We start from the raw sequence: 22,801 nt of genomic DNA on the forward strand, positions 1-22,801 counted from the left end.
ACTAGTGTTTATAACGGCATACATTTACTGATGTAAATATGAATGTAACATCTTCAGTGTAAAAGATCAGTCTCTCGGTCTCTTAAATGAGTCCTGAGTCTCGGGTCTGTGGACAGATGCCAGTCATTATACTCAGAATAGCAGAAACCCTGCCTTCCCAGCATGCACTGCTCCGGTGGCTCGTCTCCGCCAGCACAAACATGGCCGTGTGTTTGACAGCTGACGGTGTTTACGAGTGGAAGAAGGGCCGATTCTGTGCAGAGACACACACACTCATGCCTGCAGGTATATCTGCGGTCTGTGGAAGAGCAGGGCATTCTGGGTATTCTGGAACTGCACTTACTGCTGTTTGTTCAGGCAAGAATCCCTAACAGTCATTAACCCTATAAAGCTCCGGTATCATATTCATATCAGATGATCACATGATCCAGTCCTTCTGTGAGTTTAGACTCTTATAGCATGAACACATGAACACATGAAACACATGAAACACATGGAACACATGAACACATGAAACACATGAACACATGAACACATGAAACACATGAACACATGGAACACATGGAACACATGAAACACATGAACACATGAAACACATGAACACATGAAACACATGAAACACATGAAACACATGAACACATGAACACATGAAACACATGGAACACATGAAACACATGAACACATGATCAGATGAATACATGAAACACATGAACACATGAAACACATGAACACATGAACACATGAAACACATGAACACATGAAACACATGAACACATGATCACATGAACACATGAACACATGAAACACATGAACACATGAACACATGATCACATGAACACATGAACACATGATCACATGAACACATGAACACATGAACACATGAACACAGAGAACACATGAACACAGAGAACACATGAACACAGAGAACACAGAGAACACATGAACACATGAACACATGAACACATGAACACAGAGAACACATGAACACAGAGAACACATGAACACAGAGAACACATGATCACATGAACACAGAGAACACATGAACACAGAGAACACATGAACACATGATCACATGAACACAGAGAACACATGAACACAGAGAACACATGAACACAGAGAACACATGATCACATGAACACAGAGAACACATGAACACATGAACACATGAACACATGATCACATGAACACAGAGAACACATGAACACAGAGAACACATGAACACAGAGAACACATGATCACATGAACACAGAGAACACAGAGAACACATGAACACAGAGAACACATGAACACAGAGAACACATGAACACAGAGAACACATGAACACATGAACACATGAACACAGAGAACACATGAACACAGAGAACACATGAACACAGAGAACACAGAGAACACATGAACACATGAACACATGAACACATGAACACAGAGAACACATGAACACAGAGAACACATGAACACAGAGAACACATGATCACATGAACACAGAGAACACATGAACACAGAGAACACATGAACACATGAACACATGATCACATGAACACAGAGAACACATGAACACAGAGAACACATGAACACAGAGAACACATGATCACATGAACACAGAGAACACATGAACACAGAGAACACATGAACACATGAACACATGAACACATGATCACATGAACACAGAGAACACATGAACACAGAGAACACATGAACACAGAGAACACATGATCACATGAACACAGAGAACACATGAACACAGAGAACACAGAGAACACATGAACACATGAACACAGAGAACACATGAACACAGAGAACACATGAACACAGAGAACACATGAACACATGAAACACATGAACACATGATCACAGAGAACCGCTCAGGTCAGATGTGTGGCCGCTCTCAGAAACAAACCCAAGTCTGTGAGTCCGAGTGGCTCATAAAGAGAGCAGTGTACGACACACTCCGCGCTCACCACACATGCCTCTTATAATTAATGAAATTACACACTGAATCACTGAGTTTGTCCTCAGGGCCGCGAGCCAGACGCTCCAAACCTCCAGTGAGTCCGGCGAGCTTCTCTCAAAGTCATGAACAAACGATCTTCCAGTAACATTAATAATGTTCTTAATAAAGTTCAGATCTATCTCTCAAAGTAATGAACAAAAGTAACATTAATAGAACGTTCATTGAAAGTTCTCTGCTCTTCAATAATATTCTCAGAACGTTAGTACAAAAACATCGATCATGGAATGTTTCTTCTGGAATGTTTCAGTCGGATGTTTGTTTTTAAATGTAACGTTTTTTAAATGTTTCTTCTTGTTTCAGAACGTTCAGATTCAAAAGTAACGTTCCATAATGTTTGAAGAATGATACAATGTTACTGTTCCCGTAACGTTCACAGAAACATTCAGAAATAATGTCTTCATAATTTAATGGGAATGTTAGAAAAATGTTCTTAGAATATATTTTTGTTAGCTGGGAACGTTCTCTCAACATTATAATCAAACATTCACACGTTAATAGAACGTTTGTTCTGGTCTTTAATAACGTTCTTGATAAAGTTCAGATCTATCAGCCTATCAGATCTATAACCAACATCTGGATGTTTAACTCTTGTGCGTCAATTAAAATAAGTTACACACTGGCCCATAGCTTGGGAACAAAGACTGAAGTTTGGTCTTATTTTAAAGAAAACAATTTTTTTCATTACACACATACAAACCACACTCTGACATCCACACCAACACACACACACACACACACACACACACACACACACACACACACACACAAGTATCGCTGCATAATTTGTCCAGTCGGCTCTATAATATACAGAAGCAGAAACAGGAATAAAGCGAGTGTTTGCTTTATAGGCCAAACCTGAGAAAACGGCACATCTGGTAAAATGGTAAATTCTGAAGCGTTGCCAAGAGAACGAAAGCCTGTTAGCAGAGATTGTATCATTTTATAGTTAAATGGCCATGAGATTTAAAATTGCAGTTTTAATGGGTTTCAATGGGGATATTCTTGTCCTGAAGGTCCTGAGAGGAACTATTTTGTGTTACTGGTGCAAAATAGATTTTTTAAAGGAAGTGGGGGTGAAATAGTAAAATTCCAATATAAATACACACCTGTGCCAAAATATATGCAGTTGGCATTATTAACACAGGCAGAATTATCAGGAAAACAAAACTGAAAAAGACAAAAATGTCCATAAGGTCACGCAGGGGTTAAATCATTTCCGTGTCAGATCACACATCCTCACCAGGACACACACTACACTAATCAGTGCACTTGTCTGGGTAACTAGTGATCACGTTTGAGGTTATTAAACATCGACTGGGGCAGAAACCATTGACTGTGTCTGAAGAGTAATTTTCGTGTTCACTGGAGCGGCTCAACAAACACACACATATAAAACATCCCTCAAAGAAAGAAGCAAAAGCCTCAGAGATTTGAAATCAGCCCCAGCTAATCAAAAATACATGTTCTGCTCGTTTTGTTAACGATCCCATTAAGTTCAAAATGTTTTAAAAGCGTTTCTTCTTGGTTCTGTGAACGTTACGGGAACAGTAACATTGTATCATTCTTCACACATTATGGAACGTTACTTTTGAATCTGAACGTTCTGAAACAAGAAGAAACATTTAAAAAAACGTCCAAGTGAAACATTTCAGAGTATAATGCTCCATTAATAATGTTTCGAGAAAGACCAGAGTAACTCTGAACCATCGTTCTTCTATTACTGTGACTTTGTTCGTAACTTAGAGAGCGAATGTTTCTGAGAATGCCGATCCCGATACGAGACGGAGTGATCCGTGTTTCTCCCAGCAGAGCTTCTGGTGTGAAGAAGCTGTAAAGCAGAGGCCAGACGCTCCACAACTGCAGAGGACTGAGCTTGGAGAAGGAGAAAGAGCAACAGAAGCAGCCGATCTCGTCGCTGGAACCCATGTGTGATTCAGTCTCTACGGTTCAGGCTTATATTTTTTCCAGTTGCTCACACACTAAAATGACACACACAGCACAATTACTTAAACTGACACACACACAGAGCAAAACCTCTTCAAGTCTCCAAAAGTCTAAACACATTTTCTGCTTTACACACATTTTGCAATTCAAAATGGCACTTTTTAAACACACTGAACAACACGGTTCTCTGCGTAACACACACACACACACACACACAATCTGACATAAAGTCACGTTTGCCATTTCAAAACACTGCCATTCAAAATGACACTCCATGATCTGATTGGCCGATACATGCGTCACCTGACCAAACTCCTCAATGCTCAACTGTTAACACTTCAGTCTTTTCAGTTTACTGTTTTTTTGTGAGCATATTTTTGTTTGGTGAGAAATAAAAAAGTAAATGTTTCGACAGCGTGTGTGTGTGTGTGTGTGTGTGTGTGTGTGTGTGTGTGTGTGTGTGTGTGTGTGCTAATATTTCAGTGCATGTGAACAACCTGAAGAATTTTCTACAATTTGAACTATTTTATTATTATGTCGAAGCACTGAAGATGAGCGTGCTCTTCATCACGCCAGTGTGTCGCTGCTCAGACTAAACTCTGCTAATGTGAATGAAGTGCCATTTCCTGCAAAAGTTTGATTGTGATAATGCTATATTTTGGTTGCAGTGCTTCATTTCGCAGGATATAAGAGGTATTTTGCAGTTTGGGTGTGTGGTTGTGTGTGGTTTTGTGAACTGTGTTAATTTTTTTTGATAAAACCAGCCTAGTTTGCAAAATTGTGTGTTAGCAATTGTAAAAAAACTGTAAAGAGTTGAACTGCACTATCTAGCGGTGTTGTAGTATGTAGTGTGTGTGAGGATGGGCCGCGAGTACACACCGTGCTCCACAGACTCACTGATATACAGTATAATCATTCGGCTGCTGATTTTAACCACAATATTTGATGGATCATGAACCTTTATTACACTATAAAGAACATTTAGCCTAAGAGAAAGATACTTAAAGTAAATTCATTAAACCCTTGTTGCAATAAAGATCCTTTATTTTAAAGAAACACGTTGCGCTGGTCTCTTCTCCTCTGTTGTGCCGACGCTTCAGGAGCAAGAACACGTGTGGGCGGGGCTTGATTGTGTCTGTGGGGAATTGATAGAGACAGAGCGCAACGCGTCATAATCTGAAGACCACGCCCACCCAGGGGGGAAACAAACCAACCGTCCCCATTGACTTTGCATTGCGAGAGGCTGCCTCCTTGTCATTTCTTGCTTCTAACAAAAGACAGAAAAATGCCTAAAAGCTGCTATGTGACAAGGTGTACAGAAAACAAGCTAAGAAACCCAGAAATAAGTTTTCATAAGCTGTCGACCCCAAAAAACGAGCGTTTGAGGACATAAAAGTGGATACAGGCTGGAACGAATGGGTAAATTGTGGGACCCTGACACTCAGTATGCACTAAAAATACACTACGTGTGCAGTAAGTTAAACATTTGGTCACTGGTGAGTCAAATATCCAAATGTCAGTTTTATATATTATATTTCTGTAAGATAAACTATCCTGTGTCGCCGATTACGGTCTCCTCCAGCGGGCGTACGTTAGTTCTCAGAGTAATGAGACACGTGACGCTCTGTCTCAACTGCCTGTATCCACTTTTATGTCCTAAACACTCGTTTTTTGGGGTCGAGAGCTATAAAAACTTTTTTCTGGGTTTTTTAGCTTGTTTTCTGTACACCTTGTCACACAGCAGCTTTTAGGCATTTTTCTGTCTTTTGTTAGAAGCAAGAAATGACAAGGAGGCAGCCTCTCACAATGCAAAGTCAATGGGGACGGTTGGTTTGTTTTCCCCCTGGGTGTGGGCGTGGCCTAAATGCGCTCTGTCTCTATTGGATGGTTGTGGTTTGCTATTGGTGGATCTCATGTGAGTGACAGGTTATAGTCCCGCCCTCGCTTATTTTGATTCAAGATTTTGAGTTATTTTGTGTGTGTGTGTGTGTGTGTGTGTGTGTGTGTGTGTGTGTGTGTGTGTGTGTGTGTGAGAGAGACACTGACTCTTCAAGAGACGACTGAACCTCTCTGTCGTCTACACTTGACCCGTTATTCTGACACTTTCTATTAGATGCTTCAGCACCAAAAGCTCAAACACACACACACACACACACATGTCTGGTTCACTATCTTTGTGGGGACTCTCCATAGACGTAATGGTTTTTATACCGTACAAACTGTATATTCTGTCCCCTTACACTAACCCTACCCCTAAACCTACCCATCACAGGAAACATTCTGCATTTTTACTTTCTCAAAACAACTCATCCTGTGTGATTTATAAGCCTTTTGAAAAGTGGGGACCGCTGGCTGGTCCCCACAATGTAGGTGATCTCAGGTTTTACTATTCTTATGGGGACATTTGGTCCCCACAGTGTAATATAAACAAGGGCACACATCACACAACACACACACACACACACACACACACACACACACAGTGTTGCTGCTTCTTGCTCCTCACACTTCAGTCCAAACACACATTTCTCGGACTATTTTTGGCTATACAAAAAATATGCATGAGCAAAAAAAAAAAAAAAAGGACCGAAAAGTTTTTTAGCAAATGTAGATGATCCAGTCCAGACCCTGCCGAGCACACACTGCAGAACCAGTCCAGACCCTGCCGAGCACACACTGCAGAACCAGTCCAGACCCTGCCGAGCACACACTGCAGAACCAGCATGACTATAGCGCAGATCAGAGTCTCCAGCAGGTGTCAGGCCCGTCAGGCCAGAGGAGGATCAGCTCAGTGACGCCCCCTGGAGGCACGTGTCTCTCACAGCAACACCTCTTCCAATAAAGTTGCATATATAAATATATGATGTTTGCGCACAGCTCTATATACATTTGGATATACCACTAATTAAAATGTAAGATTTTTAATAGCCATATTCCCCAAAATACATCATCATCATACGCAATCATATTCTGAATTAAAGCTGCAAGCAGCATTTATCAGGGTTTAAGGCCTTTAAGCACACGCGTACAAATATATTATGTTTTATTTAGCAAGCATGTAAACACTTAAACTTAGGAAACCAAAAGTAATTTATAAAATATCATATATGAGATTGTCAAGAATTATTTTGTGTAAATACTGTATATGTTGGATTGATGTTTATAAGGAAGTTCACCCTGATAATGCTTCGTCAGCATTAGAAAGATTATTTCACTCTTTTGTGGACAAACATGCACTCATGAGAGATGTACAGTGAGGAGTGTTCAGGCACTGCTGATGAGCTGGAAAACATCATGTCTGAGAGAGATGTGGCAAAGTGGGAAAAGGAGGATTGGGACGGCTATTGCAAATCAAGAAATCAAGAAACTAAAATTAATAGGAAAAAGAAAAGAATGTTTTACTAAATTAAAATAAGTGAATGTAAATATGATTGTGAAAAAGGTGTATTATACTCAATGAAATAATGGATAGGAAATCAAGTCAAATTCCTTATTTTATAAGGAAAATTCCTTATTTTTCCTTACTAGATTATTGCAGGAGAAACTGAAATGTTAAGGAAAAATATGTTTTTTCAACATTTTTTCGACAGTTAAAGCGCCACGTCTTGCCTGATCTCCACCACTGTCATCAGGTGTCCTCAAAGTGTGCCCATACAGATGTGTGTCAGATTAGTTGTAAATATCTCATTTCTTTTAGAAGTTTAGGCTATATTTATGAGAGCATTAAATGATCCATGAGTGACGTCACATTGGCTGGATTTTTTTTTTGTCAGTTCCTATCATAATTTTGACATTTGGGCATTATGGTTTAGCTATTGAAATTCCCAGTGGTGGTTTTGTCTCGATCAGACTAATAACGGTTTCGAAGATAATCGCAAGTTTTTAAGCACTAAATAACACCGTTAAACCATAAGGCGAAACCTGGCATGTTTGGTATCGTTGGACTCGGGATTCAGGAGTATAAGGAGGACACTCCCGTGAAAAACGCTGGCTTGAAACTTCTCAGGCTCCTTCAGGGCATTGTGCTGATGATGCATTCTGAGTTTTTGAGATACGCCAATGTTCTCATAGACTATCACCCTGGACAAACACACGGCATGCCAGTTTTCATCCGACTATGATGTGGTTATAGCCATTTTCATGATTTTTCTGTTATAGCGCCACCAAGTGGCCAATCGTCGATTTTTTTCATGTCACCTCAGATTGAGCTCATAAACATGTGTCCCGAGTTTAGCGGAAATAGCCGTTTTAGTAAAAGTGTCATATCGAACATTTTGGTTCCCCTTAGCAACCGTGGCGTGAACTGAAATTTAGATTTTTTTTTTATGGTTATTGATAGTGACTCTCCTGAGAATATTTCCACAGTGGTTTGGTTCCGATCAGGCCAAACACCTAAGAGTAGTTCGAAAAAGTCGGTTTTTGGAAAAACCCAGAATACCCAAATTTTGGGGTATTTTTCTGGAGAATGCTGCATCATGGGAAAATTAACAATAACAATAGGGTTTGACCCCCTAATTAGGAATGTAACAAATATGCAGCCTAATAATGCAGCCAAATATAATTTATGAGAAACAGGAACGATTAGTTCGCCTCTCGAGTCATTTTGTTCGTTTGTCACGTGACTGACGCAAAATGAACGATTCATTCATGAACAAGACGTTATCAGAGCCCGTCTACGGAGAGCCTGGCCACTCCCTATTGAGTCCTATTGTACCGAATGTTGGTTGTAGTTCCACCAGAGCTCCACTGGGGGCGATCGCCCATGAGTGCAGACTGAATGGGAGTCTATGGGGCTAGACGGCTAAATGTGTCTCTTTCACCCGATTGCCATTGAGAAATCTCAGATCTGATTGTAGGTTTTGCAAGTTCAACATGGGTTATAGGTCAAAAGTTGAATGAACGAGTACTTATGTCCTTTCGATTTCTTACAGGTTGAGTTGTTGTTGCCCATTACACGCTAGCATTCTGCTAATGAACGCTGATTGGTCAGTGAAGGACTGATTACGACCAGAGATACCGCTTGATGGCATCGTGGCATCCGAAGCGGGACCATAAACAAACAAAACAAAAACTCTTCTAGCACGTGTATTTACCTGTGTCAGCTGTGTTGTGTGTTTACCTGTGTCAGCTGTGTGTGTTTACCTGTGTCAGCTGTGTGTGTTTACCTGTGTCAGCTGTGTGTTTACCTGTGTCAGCTGTGTTGTGTGTTTACCTGTGTCAGCTGTGTGTGTTTACCTGTGTCAGCTGTGTTGTGTGTTTACCTGTGTCGGCTGTGTGTGTTTACCTGTGTCAGCTGTGTGTGTTTACCTGTGTCAGCTGTGTTGTGTGTTTACCTGTGTCAGCTCTGTGTGTTTACCTGTGTCAGCTGTGTGTGTGTTTACCTGTGTCAGCTGTGTTGTGTGTTTACCTGTGTCAGCTGTGTGTGTTTACCTGTGTCAGCTGTGTGTGTGTTTACCTGTGTCAGCTGTGTTGTGTGTTTACCTGTGTCAGCTGTGTTGTGTGTTTGCCTGTGTCGGCTGTGTGTGTTTACCTGTGTCAGCTGTGTTGTGTGTTTACCTGTGTCAGCTGTGTTGTGTGTTTACCTGTGTCAGATGTGTGTGTTTAACTGTGTCAGCTGTGTTGTGTGTTTACCTGTGTCAGCTGTGTTGTGTGTTTACCTGTGTCAGCTGTGTTGTGTGTTTACCTGTGTCAGCTGTGTGTGTTTACCTGTGTCAGCTGTGTTGTGTGTTTACCTGTGTCAGCTGTGTTGTGTGTTTACCTGTGTCGGCTGTGTGTGTTTACCTGTGTCAGCTGTGTGTGTTTACCTGTGTCAGCTGTGTTGTGTGTTTACCTGTGTCAGCTGTGTGTGTTTACCTGTGTCGGCTGTGTGTGTTTACCTGTGTCAGCTGTGTTGTGTGTTTACCTGTGTCAGCTGTGTGTGTTTACCTGTGTCAGCTGTGTTGTGTGTTTACCTGTGTCAGCTGTGTTGTGTGTTTACCTGTGTCAGCTGTGTTGTGTGTTTACCTGTGTCAGCTGTGTTGTGTGTTTGCCTGTGTCAGCTGTGTGTGTTTACCTGTGTCGGCTGTGTGTGTTTACCTGTGTCAGCTGTGTTGTGTGTTTGCCTGTGTCAGCTGTGTTGTGTGTTTACCTGTGTCAGCTGTGGTGTGTGTTTACCTGTGTCGGCTGTGTGTGTTTACCTGTGTCAGCTGTGTTGTGTGTTTCCCTGTGTCAGCTGTGTGTGTTTACCTGTGTCGGCTGTGTGTGTTTACCTGTGTCAGCTGTGTTGTGTGTTTACCTGTGTCAGCTGTGTTGTGTGTTTACCTGTGTCAGCTGTGTTGTGTGTTTACCTGTGTCAGCTGTGTGGTTACCTGTGTCAGCTGTGTGTGTTTACCTGTGTCAGCTGTGTTGTGTCAGCTGTGTTGTGTGTTTACCTGTGTCAGCTGTGTGTGTTTGCCTGTGTCAGCTGTGTTGTGTGTTTACCTGTGTCAGCTGTGTTGTGTGTTTACCTGTGTCAGCTGTGTTGTGTGTTTACCTGTGTCAGCTGTGTTGTGTGTTTACCTCTGTCAGCTGTGGTGTATTTACCTGTGTCAGCTGTGTGTGTTTACCTGTGTCAGCTGTGTGTGTTTACCTGTGTCAGCTGTGTTGTGTGTTTACCTGTGTCAGCTGTGTGTGTTTACCTGTGTCAGCTGTGTGTTTACCTGTGTCAGCTGTGTGTTTACCTGTGTCAGCTGTGTTGTGTGTTTACCTGTGTCGGCTGTGTGTGTTTACCTGTGTCAGCTGTGTTGTGTGTTTACCTGTGTCAGCTGTGTGTGTTTACCTGTGTCAGCTGTGTTGTGTGTTTACCTGTGTCAGCTGTGTGTGTTTACCTGTGTCAGCTGTGTGTGTTTACCTGTGTCAGCTGTGTGTGTTTACCTGTGTCAGCTGTGTGTGTTTACCTGTGTCAGCTGTGTGTGTTTACCTGTGTCAGCTGTGTGTGTTTACCTGTGTCAGCTGTGTGTGTTTACCTGTGTCAGCTGTGTTGTGTGTTTACCTGTGTCAGCTGTGTGTGTTTACCTGTGTCAGCTGTGTGTTTACCTGTGTCAGCTGTGTGTTTACCTGTGTCAGCTGTGTTGTGTGTTTACCTGTGTCGGCTGTGTGTGTTTACCTGTGTCAGCTGTGTTGTGTGTTTACCTGTGTCAGCTGTGTGTGTTTACCTGTGTCAGCTGTGTTGTGTGTTTACCTGTGTCAGCTGTGTGTGTTTACCTGTGTCAGCTGTGTTGTGTGTTTACCTGTGTCAGTTGTGTTGTGTGTTTACCTGTGTCAGCTGTGTTGTGTGTTTACCTGTGTCGGCTGTGTGTGTTTCCCTGTGTCAGCTGTGTGTGTTTACCTGTGTCAGCTGTGTTGTGTGTTTACCTGTGTCAGCTGTGTTGTGTGTTTGCCTGTGTCAGCTGTGTGTGTTTACCTGTGTCGGCTGTGTGTGTTTACCTGTGTCAGCTGTGTTGTGTGTTTGCCTGTGTCAGCTGTGGTGTGTGTTTACCTGTGTCGGCTGTGTGTGTTTACCTGTGTCAGCTGTGTTGTGTGTTTCCCTGTGTCGGCTGTGTGTGTTTACCTGTGTCGGCTGTGTGTGTTTACCTGTGTCAGCTGTGTTGTGTGTTTACCTGTGTCAGCTGTGTTGTGTGTTTGCCTGTGTCAGCTGTGTTGTGTGTTTACCTGTGTCAGCTGTGTTGTGTGTTTACCTGTGTCAGCTGTGTTGTGTGTTTACCTGTGTCAGCTGTGTGTGTTTACCTGTGTCAGCTGTGTGGTTACCTGTGTCAGCTGTGTGTGTTTACCTGTGCCAGCTGTGGTGTGTTTACCTGTGTCAGCTGTGTTGTGTGTTTACCTGTGTCAGCTGTGTGTGTTTGCCTGTGTCAGCTGTGTTGTGTGTTTACCTGTGTCAGCTGTGTTGTGTGTTTACCTGTATCAGCTGTGTTGTGTGTTTACCTGTGTCAGCTGTGTTGTGTGTTTACCTGTGTCCGCTGTGTTGTGTGTTTACCTGTGTCAGCTGTGTTTACCTGTGTCAGCTGTGTTGTGTGTTTACCTGTGTCAGCTGTGTGTGTTTACCTGTGTCAGCTGTGTTGTGTGTTTACCTCTGTCAGCTGTGGTGTATTTACCTGTGTCAGCTGTGTGTGTTTACCTGTGTCAGCTGTGTGTGTTTACCTGTGTCAGCTGTGTGTGTTTGCCTGTGTCAGCTGTGTGTGTTTACCTGTGTCAGCTGTGTGTGTTTACCTGTGTCAGCTGTGTGTTTACCTGTGTCAGCTGTGTGTGTTTGCCTGTGTCAGCTGTGTTGTGTGTTTACCTGTGTCAGCTGTGTGTGTTTACCTGTGTCAGCTGTGTGTGTTTACCTGTGTCAGCTGTGTGTTTACCTGTGTCAGCTGTGTGTGTTTGCCTGTGTCAGCTGTGTTGTGTGTTTACCTGTGTCAGCTGTGTGTGTTTACCTGTGTCAGCTGTGTTGTGTGTTTACCTGTGTCAGCTGTGTTGTGTGTTTACCTGTGTCAGCTGTGTTGTGTGTTTGCCTGTGTCAGCTGTGTGTGTTTACCTGTGTCGGCTGTGTGTGTTTACCTGTGTCAGCTGTGTTGTGTGTTTGCCTGTGTCAGCTGTGTTGTGTGTTTACCTGTGTCAGCTGTGGTGTGTGTTTACCTGTGTCAGCTGTGTGTTTACCTGTGTCAGCTGTGGTGTGTTTACCTGTGTTTACCTGTGTCGGCTGTGTGTGTTTACCTGTGTCAGCTGTGTTGTGTGTTTGCCTGTGTCAGCTGTGTTGTGTGTTTACCTGTGTCAGCTGTGGTGTGTGTTTACCTGTGTCAGCTGTGTGTTTACCTGTGTCAGCTGTGGTGTGTTTACCTGTGTCAGCTGTGTTGTGTGTTTACCTGTGTCAGCTGTGTTGTGTGTTTACCTGTGTCAGCTGTGTTGTGTGTTTACCTGTGTCAGCTGTGTTGTGTGTTTACCTGTGTCAGCTATGTTGTGTGTTTACCTGTGTCAGCTGTGTTGTGTGTTTACCTGTGTCAGCTGTGTGTGTTTGCCTGTGTCAGCTGTGTGTGTTTACCTGTGTCAGCTGTGTGTGTTTGCCTGTGTCAGCTGTGTGTGTTTACCTGTGTCAGCTGTGTGTGTTTACCTGTGTCAGCTGTGTGTGTTTACCTGTGTCAGCTGTGTGTGTTTACCTGTGTCAGCTGTGGTGTGTGTTTACCTGTGTCAGTTGTGTGTGTTTACCTGTGTCAGCTGTGTGTGTTTACCTGTGTCAGCTGTGGTGTGTGTTTACCTGTGTCAGTTGTGTGTGTTTACCTATGTCAGCTGTGTGTGTTTACCTGTGTCAGCTGTGTGTGTTTACCTGTGTCAGCTGTGTGTGTTTGCCTGTGTCAGCTGTGTGTGTTTACCTGTGTCAGCTGTGGTGTGTGTTTACCTGTGTCAGCTGTGTGTGTTTACCTGTGTCGGCTGTGTGTGTTTACCTGTGTCAGCTGTGTTGTGTGTTTGCCTGTGTCAGCTGTGTTGTGTGTTTACCTGTGTCAGCTGTGGTGTGTGTTTACCTGTGTCAGCTGTGTTGTGTGTTTGCCTGTGTCAGCTGTGTTGTGTGTTTACCTGTGTCAGCTGTGGTGTGTGTTTACCTGTGTCAGCTGTGTGTTTACCTGTGTCAGCTGTGGTGTGTTTACCTGTGTTTACCTGTGTCGGCTGTGTGTGTTTACCTGTGTCAGCTGTGTTGTGTGTTTGCCTGTGTCAGCTGTGGTGTGTGTTTACCTGTGTCAGCTGTGGTGTGTTTACCTGTGTCAGCTGTGTTGTGTGTTTACCTGTGTCAGCTGTGTTGTGTGTTTACCTGTGTCAGCTGTGTTGTGTGTTTACCTGTGTCAGCTGTGTTGTGTGTTTACCTGTGTCAGCTATGTTGTGTGTTTACCTGTGTCAGCTGTGTTGTGTGTTTACCTGTGTCAGCTGTGTGTGTTTGCCTGTGTCAGCTGTGTGTGTTTGCCTGTGTCAGCTATGTTGTGTGTTTACCTGTGTCAGCTGTGTTGTGTGTTTACCTGTGTCAGCTGTGTGTGTTTGCCTGTGTCAGCTGTGTGTGTTTACCTGTGTCAGCTGTGTGTGTTTGCCTGTGTCAGCTGTGTGTGTTTACCTGTGTCAGCTGTGTGTGTTTACCTGTATCAGCTGTGTGTGTTTACCTGTGTCAGCTGTGTGTGTTTGCCTGTGTCAGCTGTGTGTGTTTACCTGTGTCAGCTGTGGTGTGTGTTTACCTGTGTCAGTTGTGTGTGTTTACCTGTGTCAGCTGTGTGTGTTTACCTGTGTCAGCTGTGGTGTGTGTTTACCTGTGTCAGTTGTGTGTGTTTACCTGTGTCAGCTGTGTGTGTTTACCTGTGTCAGCTGTGTGTGTTTACCTGTGTCAGCTGTGTGTGTTTGCCTGTGTCAGCTGTGTGTGTTTACCTGTGTCAGCTGTGTGTGTTTACCTGTGTCAGCTGTGTTGTGTGTTTACCTGTGTCAGCTGTGTTGTGTGTTTACCTGTGTCAGCTGTGGTGTGTGTTTACCTGTGTCGGCTGTGTGTGTTTACCTGTGTCAGCTGTGTTGTGTGTTTGCCTGTGTCAGCTGTGTTGTGTGTTTACCTGTGTCAGCTGTGGTGTGTGTTTACCTGTGTCAGCTGTGTTGTGTGTTTACCTGTGTCAGCTGTGTTGTGTGTTTACCTGTGTCAGCTGTGTTGTGTGTTTACCTGTGTCAGCTGTGTTGTGTGTTTACCTGTGTCAGCTATGTTGTGTGTTTACCTGTGTCAGCTGTGTTGTGTGTTTACCTGTGTCAGCTGTGTGTGTTTACCTGTGTCAGCTGTGTGTGTTTGCCTGTGTCAGCTGTGTGTGTTTGCCTGTGTCAGCTGTGTGTGTTTACCTGTGTCAGCTGTGTGTGTTTACCTGTGTCAGCTGTGTGTGTTTGCCTGTGTCAGCTGTGTGTGTTTACCTGTGTCAGCTGTGTGTGTTTACCTGTGTCAGCTGTGTGTGTTTACCTGTGTCAGCTGTGTGTGTTTGCCTGTGTCAGCTGTGTGTGTTTACCTGTGTCAGCTGTGGTGTGTGTTTACCTGTGTCAGTTGTGTTGTCGATGCCTCGAGAGAAAAGAAAGTGCAGAGCGCGAAAGCATCAAAGTGACTGAAGATTGCCGTAAAGCAGTATCTCTGGTCGTACGATGTGTGTGACGTCATTGACACTTTAAAACATTTTTTAAAGCAAATAAGTGACTCTAAAAAATCTAACACCCAGCGATGTGTAATTTCTTTGCATCTCCTTTCGAATACAACATTCAAATTACTAGACAAAAAATTATATCCTGAGAAAAGTGGATTTTGGTTGGTATAGCGCCATAGACCTCCATTCATCCTGTGAGCGCCCTCATGTGGAGCTAGAGTGGAACTGCAACCAGTTCAGAAGCCGGAAGTGTACTGAGAGTGAAACTTCTCACCTTATTAGACATTAGGCTTGTTTGAGATGAGCAAAATCTGCGCAGAATCGATCACCGGTGATCAGCGCGAGATGCATGCCGGTTAGAAATGTGTCCGAGTGCGGTCCGCCTGGCTCTGATGTCATGCTGACGTATGTCAAAAATCTCTCGCGAGCGCAAGGCGCACGTGTCGGATTCTGCAGTCGAGCGCAGTTGCTCTCCACCGACTGCGCTGATCAAAAGCATGATGGGAAACGACTTGCTGACGACACAGCTTAATGCTCATTGGTTTAAACAACTGTGATGTATTGTTGTCTTTTAAAATGTTTGATTTTAAAACTCTAATATCATGTTTTATGTGTATAGCCTATGTTATGTGTGAATATTCCCAAACTATCTGACAGTGCGATCTCTTTGGGTTATGCCATTTAATTTTTATATAAAAAAAATAAAAATAAAAACACATAGGCCTATGTCTGTATTAAAGAAAAAATGATTGATAAACATGTATTTGGAATGGAATTAAATAACAAGTACTTTGGGTGTCTTGTTCATTTTATTTATTTTCATATAAAAGCAACAGAACTCGAATTACATCCAGTTTATGAGCAACACTGTGCACGAGCGTGAGTCCCGCGATATCCATCTGTGATCTCGCAGGTGTCAGATCCACTGGGAGAAGAGAGATCTGTCCGGCTGCGCTTCATCACTCCTCCTCATCACTGCAGCCGCCACTGTAGAGACTGTGTACAGTTGAGACACCTTAAATAACTTGCGTTCGCAGCAAGCACAAGTTGTGATTTTTGCTGTGCACATGCGCATTAGTGTCCTCTTTGATCGTGGGAAATTTGAACAATGGACGCATCTCCGATCCGAAGATATCGGGAAAAGTTTTTTTTTCTAAAGTAGGATATGGTCACTTCACCAAGCACTCTCCACATTATCCCTATGACTGTTAAACGTAACTGGTACCACCACAAACGTTATTCTGTGCCCTAAAAACTGGCATATTTCATGGTATTGTTTTCACAATTTCACAATTATCATTTGTGATAATTAAACTGTGTATTATTAATAAATATTGTTTCATATCTTGTTCCTGCTTTATACATTTTTACCAGTGCAAATTAAAATAAAATGAATGAATATAAATGGATGAAGAAACAAAAATGTTTCCCAATTGTTATTTTCTTTATTTTTCTTTATTTTTTATATTTACAAATTACAATGAATGGTTAGTTACCTTTACATCATTAAAAATGGGTGTCTCAACTCTACCACATATGGGTACAGCCGAGACAAGGTTGAGACAAAAAGCACCTTATTTTGATGAGCTAATTGTGGATGAGCTAATACATGTAGTGTGAGGGAGAAAGACGAGAAATATACACATTTATTGTTCAATTGAACATTTAAACGTGAAAAGTTATCTGGTCTTTAATAACGTTCCCAAAGCGTTCGCACAGAAACATCATTTTACATCGTTCATGGAGCGTTTTTTCTGAAATGTTTTAGTTGGACGTTCGCCTAACGTTTTTTATTTGTTACTACTGGTATCAGAACGTTCAAAACTAATGTTCCCATAATGTTTAACATTCGCATGATCAATTTTTTTTCCAGCTTTCAAAAATAACGTTTTAACAACTTAACGGGAACGTTAGCAAAACGTCCTAAAAACATATTTGTGTTCGCTGTTGAGCCCTCACTCATTCATCACGTGTCTATCTGAAAGATCATTATTTCGTTCACAGTAAAACTGTGTTAAATCCAAAGCTGAGTCTCCAAACTGTCTCTGATTAATGTACTGTAAGTGTATTTCCTCTTGGATTACGTGTTGTTTGGCAGAATGATGTGTTTACAACTAAGGCGGATCATGTGAGGAAAGAAATTCCTCTCCCTGCTGATTGTTTTAGTACAATAAGCCCCGTTAAGACGTTTATAAGCAGGGCCAACAACTGTGTGACTGGAATAACAAACAAGAGTTGAGCTCGTGCGCTCCTTTTACTTAATAATAATAAATATTTATACTACGCTGTGACGACGTTGCAGACGATAAACCTTCCCGGATGTGACCCCGCCCACCTAAACACACGCCTGCCTCGCAGCCAATCGCGTAGCGCGCCCGTCACGCCGCCTCATTAATATTCATGAGCCAAGCCTCCGCCATAACGGAGTCCGTTACCGCGCCCCGGGAAAGTGCGAGTGACGTCACAGCCGACTGATTCAAACGCGCGTGCGGAGCGTCTCTCTGCAGCAGCGACTGAAGGTCAGGGAGACAGACGGCACTGATAACCGGACCTGAAGGTAAGCAGGCTTTCTGATATGAAGTGATGATGATTATGATGAGGATGATGAGGATGTGTTTGGTGCTTCCGGGACGGTCCCGTTATCAGAATGATGCTGAGCGAGAATATCAACAAATGAGGATGTGGATCATGTGCTGATGATGCACTTATACATTCAGTTTTTAATCAGGCCTTGGGCTAATGTGATTAATGCAGCATACATGTGATGCATATGAATGAATATGGGCCGATGCATGAGTCGGCATCGGTATAGAGAGAATATAGAAGAGAGAATAGAAGTGAATAGAGTTCTATATTTATCCGGCTTTGATGCTGTAAGCGGGTTTGGCTCATCTGGGTCACTCCAGCGGGGTCACGTGACTGTCTCCGTTCAGCATGATGATGTGTGTTTATGATGTTCACTTTAAATAATGTTTACAGAAGGACAAGAGTGAGATCATAGGCAGGCCCTCAATAATGTAATATAGTGTAATCTGATATTATTACAGAAACCGTTGAGTTTTAGGGTCACACTTTATTTTACAGTGTCCTTATTACATGTTACACGCACTTACCGTAGTAAATTATGCATAATTACATGCATCTCACCCTCAACCAATCCCTTATAGTAAGTACATGTTGTTAATTAAGATTACTCAGTTCTGAAATGTATAATTACACTGTAACGATGAGTGTTACCCTAAAATTAATATAAACTACCACAGCTCAACACACACACACTTTATTTTACACGCACTTACCGTAGTAATAACAGTAAATCATGCATAATTACATGCAACTACCCCTAACCCTACACTAACCCTATAGTAAGTTAATATTACTCAGTACTTAAATACATAATTACACTGTAACCGTGACACCTTACAATAAAGTGGAACCAGTTTTAGCACTTCGACTTAAACTGATGAATATGAGAAATATTACATCAGCAACAAGACGGATAAAATAAGTTAATGTGTTTTTAAAGTGTTATTGTGTGTAATGCATATGTTGTGTGTGTGTGTGTGTGTTCTAACGAGTGTTATTGTGTGTAATGCATATGTTGTGTGTGTGTGTTCTAACGAGTGTTATTGTGTGTAATGCATATGTTGTGTGTGTGTGTTCTAACGAGTGTTATTGTGTGTAATGCATATGTTGTGTGTGTGTGTTCTAACGAGTGTTATTGTGTGTAATGCATATGTTGTGTGTGTGTGTTCTAACGAGTGTTATTGTGTGTAATGCATATGTTGTGTGTGTGTGTGTGTGTGTGTGTTCTAACGAGTGTTATTGTGTGTAATGCATATGTTGTGTGTGTGTGTTCTAACGAGTGTTATTGTGTGTAATGCATATGTTGTGTGTGTGTGTTCTAACGAGTGTTATTGTGTGTAATGCATATGTTGTGTGTGTGTGTTCTAACGAGTGTTATTGTGTGTAATGCATATGTTGTGTGTGTGTGTGTGTGTGTGTTCTAACAAGTGTTATTGTGTGTAATGCATATGTTGTGTGTGTGTGTGTGTGTGTTCTAACGCTGGAAGAATGAAGCACAAACATCCACGGCTCACGCTGAGTCCTGAAGGAGACGCCCGAGACATTTATTTATCTTTAGGTTAGGTCATGTTTTCACATCTCTGAACACACACACACACACACACACACACACACCGCGAGAGACCAGATCCTGACACACACTTCTGTAAAACACCTCAAAACAAGATCAGAGGAGAATATATATATATCAGATATTAATATCAGCACGAGCACTGCAGTGTAAGGGTTAATCAGGCTCTCAGGAAGAAGGTCAAAGGTCACGATAATGACCCTGAAACACACCTGCAACCCTGTCATATGACATCATAATGCAACAGTTTATTGATCCTTTAGACAAAAGAAAAGAAAAAACTGCATGTTTTGTTGTGCATCATATTTATGACATCAGGCTTTATGAGAATATTAGCGACGCACAATAAATCAGAGATTATATCATGATCATGTTTAATCTTATTATCATCATCAGTCCAATAGGAAAATGTGATAAATAATGGATTATTTTCTTCTGCTATAAAGAATTATTGGTGCATAAAACATCTAAATATCAATATGTGCCTGTAATGTGTCGTAGTAAGATGATATTTAAATGCTTAGTTTTATGATCTGTAGTTTTAAAGCATATATAATCATGCAAGACTTTGACATTTTGACAGACACTTTTATCCAAAGCGACTTCATCTCATTTCAAGCTGCACATTTACACTCTTAAAGACTTAAAAGCCTGATGATCATATTTGATACTCGTGATTTTTATAATAAATGCTGATGATAATCAAGTAAACCTGCTGAAATATTACTAACGTTATTCTCACGTTTACTTGCTAAAATCATGTCAGACTGACGGGCGTTTGTGCTGTTAAACTCGAGTCACTCGAGGCTGATCATGTGATCGGCGGATATGAATATGAGACGGGCTTTACTGCGAGTTATTGTGCTCAGACCCTCAGCTGTGCGTCGGTGTACGTGTGTGTGTGTACATTATGTTATGATATCTCAGATGTTTCTGAAGTATCAAACGGAGGAGGAGACGCCCGTCCGCACGATTGTTCTCCTGAGATCTTGTGTTTGAAGACCTTCAAAAGACCTCAGGAATGAAGTCAGCAGGTCTTTCCTCCGATTCAAACCCAGAGGAGCTTTAAACACGACCTTTGACCTACACTCAGTTCTACACACACTACCAGTCAGACGCTCTGGATGGGTGAGAGTACTCCAGTCTTCAGGGTCACATGATCCTTCAGGAATCACTCTAATATGAGGATTAGATGATCCAGAAACATTTATGATTATTATCAGTGTTGGAAACAGTTTAACACTTTTATTTCAGGATTATTTGATGAATAGAAAGTTGAAAAGAACAGCATTTATCTGAGATAGAAGCTTTTGTAACATTATAAATGTCTTTACTGTCACCTTTGATTAATTTAATTCATCCTTGATGAATAAAAGTTTTGATTTATTTTATTTCTTTCCCCCAAAAAATAAAACTAGAACTTTCTGTTCATCAAAGAATCCTGAAATAAAAGTGTTAAACTGTTTCCAACACTGATAATAATCATAAATGTTTCCTGATCATCAAATCCTCATATTAGAGTGATTCCTGAAGGATCATGTGACCCTGAAGACTGGAGTAATGATGCTGAACATTCAGCTTTGATCACAGGAGTAAATTACATTTTACTGTATATTCACATAGAGAACAGATGATTTACATTATAATAATATTTCACAATATTACTGTCTTTTTGGTATTTTTAATCAAATAAACGCAGCGTTGGTGAGACTTCTTTTAAAAATCTCTCTTTGGACTGCTAGTGTTCGCTTACCAGGAAGCGGCTGTGATGCTGAACTGTAGGAGACGAGATCTAATTAAATATTCATGAGGCGTCTCAAACTACACTGAGACCTTGAAGCTGAAGGACAGCGGTCAGAAACACTCGCCGGTCACATGACCAGACCTCAGCGCTGATGTCACCAGGTGTCGGGTTACAGCGTCACCTGAGTGTGCGCTGCCGGCCAATCACAGAGCTGAATTACTGCCGCATCACTTTCAACTAGACGTGCGATTGGTTCATCATTTGAGCGGCGGAATCAAGTCATCCGTTAGACATCAGAATATCAAATCAAGAGTCATTTATTGTGAAGAAAGATGCACTTTCTGTACTGACAAAACACTGACTGTAGTCACAGCTGGGGTCGGCGTGTGCTGGGATCACTCTGCAAGGGTTTGTGGATTAGAAAACAGAAGATTATCTCACACACGGTTAGTGTGAGCTGTGAACATCACATGAGCTGTGTGTGGGAGCTCTCCTTCAGAAACATCACATGATGAGAATCACTCCAGGTTTGTTTGGTTTGTAAACGATGACTGTAGCCCCGCCCACATCTCTGGGAGGCGGAGTCCACAGGGAAGTGGAGGCGGGGCTTAATTTATCAGTGATTGACAGCTGTGTTTGTTCTTAATTAGAGCTCGTTCCTCGTCGCTGCTATTTCTGCTCTCACTGTCTGCCCACCGGAGTCTAAACACACTCGTTTCTGCAGGGTTTCAGGAAGAACCGTCTATTTTAACCACAGACTGTATGAAACACTGGGCGTAGTGTGTGTGACGTCACCCGTAGTGTTTCTGAAGAGCGATTCTGAAGCCTAAAGTGGGCGGAGCCGGCCGTCGCCATCTTGGCAGCGTCACTCCCGGATAACCCGATGTGCAGCGAGGCGGATTAGCTGAGGTGACGTGACAGTCTGTGGTCAGAATCTGGCGTGTGACGGTGTGTGTGTGTGTGTCGCAGTGACTCCGCGATGCCTCCTCCCGTCGGGCCGCCAGTGGTCCCGCCTCCTGATGGTGGGTGGGGCTGGGCTGTTGTGGGCGGAGCCTTCATCTCCATCGGCTTCTCCTACGCCTTCCCAAAAGCCACCACTGTGTTCTTCAAAGACATCCAGAGGATCTTCGACGCCTCGTACAGTCAGGTGGCCTGGATCTCCTCCATCATGCTGGCCGTCATGTACGCTGGAGGTAAACACACACAGTGTGTGTGTGTGTGTGTGTGTGTGTGGAAATATGATCTCAGTGTAATGAATGTCTGAGAAACCACTTTCAGTTCACATTTAATGAAATTCATTACTGGACTAATCAGCCTCCGTTTGACCCCAAACACCAGCAGGTGTGTGTGTGTGTGTGACGCAGGTGTGTGTGTGTGTGTGTGTGTGTGATGCAGGTGTGTGTGACGCAGGTGTGTGTGATGTGTGTGTATGATGCAGGTCATGCCGAAATTAAATCAGCATCTTTTATTATGAACAAGCATTAACATGCAGATTCGACCTTAAAGGGATCGTTCACCCGAAGAGGAAATGACCTCATGATTCTCTGCCATTCTGAGAGGAAGAGCAGGACGTGTGTAATAACTCTGTGTTCGTCTGACAGGAGAGTGTCACACACACCTGATGAGTTCAGGGAGAGTAAATCATGGGGTGAACTATCCCTTTAACATCAGAACACACACACACACACACACACACACATTCACATGTTTCTCAGTCCAGCTCTGGAAATCATTAGTGAAGCCAAATATCCCATGATGCATCTGGATTATAAGACTGCAAGTGAAACGTTCCGCCTCAGAGAACACGT

The 22,801-nt window shown here is 42.5% G+C and overlaps 1 protein-coding gene across 2 annotated transcripts in view; it reads left to right on the forward strand.

Moving 5' to 3' along the window:
• Positions 1–17,536: 17,536 nt before the first annotated feature.
• LOC311290128 (monocarboxylate transporter 2) overlaps positions 17,537–22,801 on the forward strand; it is a 12,267-nt gene continuing 7,002 nt past the window's right edge. Inside the window, exons 1-2 of one of the 2 annotated variants that reach the window (XM_084408443.1) lie at positions 17,537–17,650; positions 21,963–22,186. In XM_084408443.1, the coding sequence (XP_084264569.1) occupies positions 21,973–22,186 (214 nt within the window). In that variant the 5' untranslated portion in view covers positions 17,537–17,650; positions 21,963–21,972. Of the gene's footprint in view, positions 17,651–21,717; positions 22,187–22,801 lie in introns of both variants that reach the window. The other variant, XM_084408444.1, reaches the window with a different exon arrangement.

Source organism: Rutilus rutilus, assembly GCF_951802725.1.
Source record: "Rutilus rutilus genome assembly, chromosome: 4".
Taxonomy (NCBI): Eukaryota; Metazoa; Chordata; class Actinopteri; order Cypriniformes; family Leuciscidae; genus Rutilus; species Rutilus rutilus.